The sequence below is a fragment of the Aulonocara sp. 'chitande type north' Nkhata Bay genome, linkage group LG3 (assembly GCF_057382095.1).
Source record: "Aulonocara sp. 'chitande type north' Nkhata Bay isolate Kocher_YH1m ecotype deep benthic linkage group LG3, A_spYH_male_GT1.1, whole genome shotgun sequence".
NCBI classification, from domain to species: domain Eukaryota; kingdom Metazoa; phylum Chordata; class Actinopteri; order Cichliformes; family Cichlidae; genus Aulonocara; species Aulonocara sp. 'chitande type north' Nkhata Bay.
In genome coordinates, this window is record NC_141346.1 from 66,685,561 (window position 1) to 66,692,032 (window position 6,472).

General features: G+C 41.4%; 2 protein-coding genes across 2 annotated transcripts; one reads left to right on the plus strand and one right to left on the minus strand.

Moving 5' to 3' along the window:
• Positions 1–814: 814 nt before the first annotated feature.
• On the minus strand, positions 815–2,281 carry LOC147336681 (uncharacterized). The gene is made up of 2 exons (XM_086286217.1): positions 2,194–2,281; positions 815–1,368 (listed from the first exon to the last, which is right to left on the minus strand). Exons 1-2 carry the CDS (start codon positions 2,279–2,281, stop codon positions 815–817), a joined length of 642 nt encoding a protein of 213 aa, XP_086142343.1.
• Positions 2,282–2,726: 445 nt separating this feature from the next.
• Positions 2,727–5,993, plus strand: LOC147336682 (uncharacterized). Its single transcript, XM_086285592.1, has 8 exons — positions 2,727–2,993; positions 3,089–3,206; positions 3,281–3,372; positions 4,492–4,606; positions 4,969–5,070; positions 5,269–5,436; positions 5,562–5,717; positions 5,938–5,993. The coding sequence occupies exons 1-8, from the start codon at positions 2,727–2,729 to the stop codon at positions 5,991–5,993; spliced, it is 1,074 nt and encodes a 357-aa protein (XP_086141718.1).
• Positions 5,994–6,472: the final 479 nt, after the last annotated feature.

Here is a 6,472-nt window from a genome sequence, read left to right on the forward strand (position 1 = left end):
ATTAAAGACTGCTTTCTCATTATCTTTGCACACCTCGGTGGGGGTCATTTTGATAGAGCTGTGATAAGACAGGTTATAGGACTGTACAAGATCTTGGATCACATTAACATATCTTGGCGAGTTAACTGATGTTAAGTATTTCCACATTTTCCCCTTTAAGGTGCGGTTAAAACGCTCTACCACACATGATTTCATTTCACTAAAGGTTGAAAAATGTGTGATGTTATGCTGCTCCGTTAGTTTTTTAAATGTTTATTATAAAATTCCTTCCCTAAATCTGTTTGGAGTTTTTCAGGCACACGGCCCTCTCTCAGAATATCACCAAAAGCCTCAGCAACAGCCTGTCCTGTCTTGGTTTCAAGGCACCTAACCCATGCATACTTAGAAAACACATCTATGCATGTCAATAAGTACCTAACATTATCATTATCCGCAGAATATTCACGCATGTCAACCAAATCAGCTTGAAACTGTTTGTCAGTCCCGTTAACCAAAACTCTATTTCTGTATCCTTGCATTTCTGTATCCTCTATCCTTGCAGGTTTATGAAGAGTATATGTGTCATCTCCTTTTAAAAACGCTCCACGTCAGGTAATGACGGCTTTAAGCCTGTTGCCTCACTGACAGCGATACGGAGCTTCTTTACACTTCCTAAACCCCCTGGGTGTGCAGGGTTGTGATATATTTTTCTCAGCGTGTTTTCCATAATCACTTTGACCAAACACAAACACAAATGACCAGAAAAAAGTGTTAGCATACGTTTTTATTTAATTTTCTGTGTAGTGCACAGTAAGGTTTTTATAACAGATGTACATTAAATCTTGTGTCTCCCAGACCAGTAGTTTCCAATCATGTGGAGCAGCGCTGATTTAACTCCGCGGGTGTGATGATTGGTATTTAGCAGGTATCCGACATTCTCATCAGTGGTGCAAACAATGTGCGGCACTGATCTCAGTTCACACAGAAGACGCTCTGCAGTGCTGATGATTTGTGCTTTAGCCTCACTGACGCTGTATGAGCAAACAAACAGACGGATGGCCGGGATGAATCGGGGCGTCCGGAGCTTTTCCATCACCTCATCATAGTAGGTCTCGAAGAAAAACACAGGCAGCTCAAACAGGCAACTGTGTTGTAACTGGCTGGGGTGACCGGATTGGCATCCATAACATATCTCCTGCACATACTCATTCAGTGCCATCGACAGCAGGTGGAAGGTTGCGAGTTTAATGTTGAGTTCCGTTTCCTCAGACGGGTGTGATCCTGCAGAGTCCTGTGAGCATCCTGGAGAGGGGGGCGGAGTCGGTGGGGTCTGGATTAGCAGTGCTGGAGGGGGAGACTCTGAGCGGTCCACAATATGGCAGATGTTGTCTGTAAAAGAAATCCACACATTGCATTTTTTAAAAATATCGAGTATAATGCCAACGTCTCTCACACAGAGACAACCTACCATTTTTTTGTTTGTTTGTTTTCTCTTTTCTTTTTTTCAGTCCTCAGGGTTTTTGATGATTTTTGATTTTGAAAACAACATGAAATCTTCACAACATGAAAAAAATGAATGTCTTTGTTGAGCCATGACTGGATTTCTCCTTATCCTTCCTAAAGGCCGTTATAACCTTGCACTGCCAGTGGTGAGCTGCACCAGCTGTGACCTAATGTGGTCCCCCTCAGTTAAGGACTTCCAGGGTGGTGGATATTGGCCTGGCACCTTAAATTTCTGCACCCTGTTTTCAATGGATGTCTTTCAGTCTTTCTATGACATTAAGAAGCTGCACCAGGGATGTCACTTAAGGCGTTTGTCAAAGTGCTGGATGAACGAACAGCCCGTTTTGGAAGGGTGAGTTTCTAAATTTGTCAAGTTTAAGGAAATTGTGCAAATCAATGTTTATGATGACTGTCCTTGAATATTCTGTTGTTTGTCCTCTACTTAAAAGACTGGCCGAATATCAGCTGATGCCTTCAGTAAAGGTTTCTTGGAGTGGAGTGCTGTAAAGTGTGAGGTGGACAGGATGTGCAAGGAGCCATGCTTTAGCTGCCCTGCCTGCACTCCAGACATGCTCGCCGTGTCAGTTGATGGAAACCGCAAGCTTTATCGCTTTTAATCAAATGCAAGGTACGTTATGCATTGTGGACATAAATCAAATATGGATTTGTACAAAAATTGTATTTTGATGTTTCTTTTCAAACAACTGTCACCGTGTTCGTTCAGCACTTCAGAGCAGGGGAACTTTGAAGGTGTCTTCATTGAAGAGGATGAGGAAGTTGCTGAGTTTGTGAAATACATCCAGAGACACACAAATGATGTAAGATACACATATATATCAGTGCTGTCAGCGTTAATCTTGTTAAAATGACGTTAACGCCATAACCATATACTCATACGTGTGTGTGTGGATACATATTTGGATGGGTGGATATTTATTTTGTTTTTCTCTTGGTGTTGTTGTAATACTATTTACTTGACTTTATCTTAATGCATACTTCATTTTGTCACCATGTGTATTTAAAAAATAAAAACATGGTTTTTATGAGGTGTTGTGTGAACGTGACTTAAGGCTAATTCAGCTAATTCTTTTGCATTAGTTTTAAAAAGTTTGTCCCTGATAGGGCGCAATCACGTCGTGTCTTTGAGTGTGTAGGTCCCGGGGAAAGGGTTGTGTGGATCTTCATCTTGGACTGCAGCAAAGGAGTCGAGCAAAAAGTCCACTGGGAAGTTGGATGAAGAGGGCATGGAAATAGCTGTTTGTTTACTGTTAGTCCTCTTGGCTGCATTGAACATGTTTCGAGGGGAGATCTTTGCTCACCCCCTTTTTCTCCAGAGGAAGTTGGCAGCTAGCGTCCCAGGACATATTATGTTCCTTTGCTCCGATGTGGCCTGTAAATATTTCCCATATTTAACCAGCGTGGCTCAGCAGTGCTCTGAGCTGAGGAACCTCTTGTCAATGCGTCCTTTTCTCTCCGTCATGCATGCAAAAGCTCACACTTGGATGTGCGAGGTATACTGCAGCTTGTAGTCTTGGATAAGTTTAAGACATTTTGTTATAAGGTTGAATGAATTCAGCAGTCATGTATTGTGACCTCCTTTCTATAGATCAAATGGGGAGGTGCGTTTCAGGATGGGGCCGGTTCTACAGTTGGAGAAGAGGTGGAACAAGTAAACAGTTTCCTGTCTAGGGCGGCCATCACAACGAAGTACATGTCTAAAGCAGGTGTGTGTCCGTGTGTGAGATTCCACTCAGTCTCCTGCTCATTCATTCTTATTTGTATACTAACTGAAATGCAGGGCGAGCAGACATGCTGAGCCTCCTGGCTTTGGGCTGGAACAAAAGGAAAGTGGAACAACTGGGCCGCACTTTGAGCCAGAGATATCTAAAGGTCATTTTTTCAACACCCATTTTAATGTGTGTGGTAATCAGAGATGGGCAGTAACGCGTTACTGTAATCCGATTACTTTTTTCGAGTAACGAGTAAAGTAAGGGATTACTATTGCAAAAACGGTAATTAGATTACCGTTACTTTCCCGTAGGAACGCTGCTTTACTGCGTTACTAAAACCGTGATTTTTTTTTGCGAGAATGTCTCATGACAGTGACGTAAGCAAGGGCGACGTTTGTGACAACAGCTGTGTGCAGATCAACAATGGATCACATATCGAGTGCAGAGAGAGTATGAGCGTGCAGCGTTTAAAGCGTGGAAGTACTGACCTTACTTTGAGTTTGATTCCATAAAAAGTGACAAAAACAGTGTCCGTTGTGCGTGGGAAGAAAACTTCTTTTTACAGCGAAAAAAACCCCTAAACTTCCGAGCAAGCACTGAGTGCGCTATGACGTAATGGGAAATTCACAGAGCTGCCATATCCTTCCACTGACCGCTGCGGCACACCTGCACCAGGGTAAACCTCCGCCTACCCTGCTCCTGCTTTAAAGGTGAAAATAGAGCAAAAGGACCGCTGAGTCTTTGACTTTATTTATTTTCTGCTGTGTTTTACTTGCATCTATTTGAAAGACTGAGTGTAAACACAAAAAAAAAAAAAATTTATGTGCTGGAATGTGCAGAAAATAGGTTTAAATATTAAACAAATTTCTTCCAGTCAGTGAATGTTGCATATAATTAAATTTTTGCTTGATGCATAAAGTTAAAAGATTAAAACTAATAAAACAAGTTTTAAAAAGGGACTTTTCCATTTGATTACATTTTGTATGATGGATTATGCAGAAAAAGTAGAATTGGACTGAAAGATCTATCGCTTTATCACCTATTCAGGTTGTAAATCGTGTTTTTAAAAAGTAACTATGTAACTAAGTAACTAAGTAATTAATTACTTTTGAAAATAAGTAATCAGTAAAGTAACGGGATTACTTTTTTGGGGAAGTAATCAGTAATTAGTTACTGATTACTTTTTTCAAGTAACTTGACCAACACTGGTGGTAATGGGGCAAAAACACCAGTACTATAAAAATGTCCATATGAATGACATTTATTAATGTATTCTTAGATCATAAGGATCCTTAGAGAACAAGTGGAGAGCCTGAATGCGAGCAGAAATGAGCTGGGTGTGGATGACGACACACTGCAGCAATGGGTGGCCGATGTGCAGCAATGGGCTGAAGGTGAGTCTCAATATAATGCACTCGTGTATAACAACAGGACCCACCATGGCCTCATTAAAGAACTTAGAGTTAAGATCTTTCTGACAGTGTCAACAAACAATGAAAAATAAGCCTTGTAAAAGGAGAATTGATGGCAGAGTTGTTGCGTTTGATCAAATTGGATTGGACCTGGGTTGAAGTGATGTCGTACTAGTTGGTTTTATAAAGCTGAACACCAACATACTTGTTATCTCATGATAATGCAGCACATGAAGGCTCCAGATGTCTTATAATGAATATCATCAAGTCAGTGATTACAGAGTCCACTGTAGTTTGGTGACTGTTACTCATCCTGTGTTCTGATTAATATTCCTCTCACTTAGAAACGGATCAAACTGATGGCAGCCTTGGAGCGTTGCAGGCACGAGTAGAGGAGCTTGTCGTCATCATCAGAGTGCGAACACAAAGTCTTTACAGACAAAATGGTGTCACAGTTTCTTTGAAACGGACCGTTTGATGCTCAGTTTGTACAGCTTGTGCAGCTACTTTGTAAACAGAATAAAATCAGATCCAGGTTTGTTTAAGCTGGATGTGATTTGTTCTAGCAAACAAATTGATGAGTGTAGATTAAAATGTAAATATATGCATTATGTGAAGGTGTTCCTTTTTATGATTATTTACAGATGGCAACAAGAGGCGACACAGAATTCACAAGGTCATCTTAGATGAGAAGAAACGCTTGGCGGCTGCTGTTGACGACTACAACAAGCTCGCTGAACCAACAAAGCAAATCGTATCCAGTGATGCCCTCATGCAGACCGACGTTTGGCCCTGGCAGAGCACAAGTGAACGTAAGCTCTTGATTTCTAAATATCCTTTTTAAACAAACTCCCAGTATCTGAGCAGTAGTTGAATGTTTTGTTCTTGAATCATAATATGCTGCTATGTTTTCCCATCTGATGTTGTTAAACTGTAGCTGCTGCTGACCTCCGGACAAAGAGAAAGGTCTTTGAGAAGGTGATGGCTGTGAGGCGCCTGAGAGAGGAGGAGATGATCCTTTGCAGGGAGATGCAGCATCACTGGACAGTGTTGCGAATGCGATCTGTGGTGTTGGGGACAATCTCCTCAGACTGTAAGCACATCTTTTATTTATTTATACATTTGGTGATGAATTGATTGAAAATAATAGCAGATGCTAAAGTCTTACTGGATCTTTTACCTATATTTGGGTTGCTAGCTAACACTGCCTTCTCCCTTAAAAAAAAGTTTAATTACATGATCCTAACTCCTTGTGTTTATGAGGTGAGGTTTGTTTGTTTTACTTATATTTAACAGTTTTGTTGTTTTTAGAGCCTCCCTTGTTGGCATGTCGGAGGATGCACAGAAAGGACTCCATAGCCTGGTTTAAAACAACAAAGTGAACTGAAAGCTGAAATGCTCAAAGTAAAGGACGTGTACAAGAGAATCCTCAGCCACCAACCACTCCTGGAAATGGACTCGGAGGAGGAGGAGGACGTTCCAGACGATGAGAGTGATTTGAGCACTTCTGATGAAGACTGATTGTGTCATCGTTGATGTTATGTTTGCTAGAATAAAAAGTTAATCACATCTGTTTAATGTGATTTTTATAATGTCTGTTTCAGAAATTGCTTATCAACAGACATTTTACATGTTGAGAAGAAAAATGTAATTCCCTTGGTGCAGTTGTTTACCCTGAATCATCCATCCATCCATCCATCCATTTTCAACCGCTTATCCGAGGCCGGGTCGCGGGGGCAGCAGCCTAAGCAAAGAGGCCCAGACCTCCCTCTCCCCAGCCACCTCCTCCAGCTTATCCGGGGGAATACCAAGGCGTTCCCAGGCCAGCCGAGAGATATAATCTCTCCA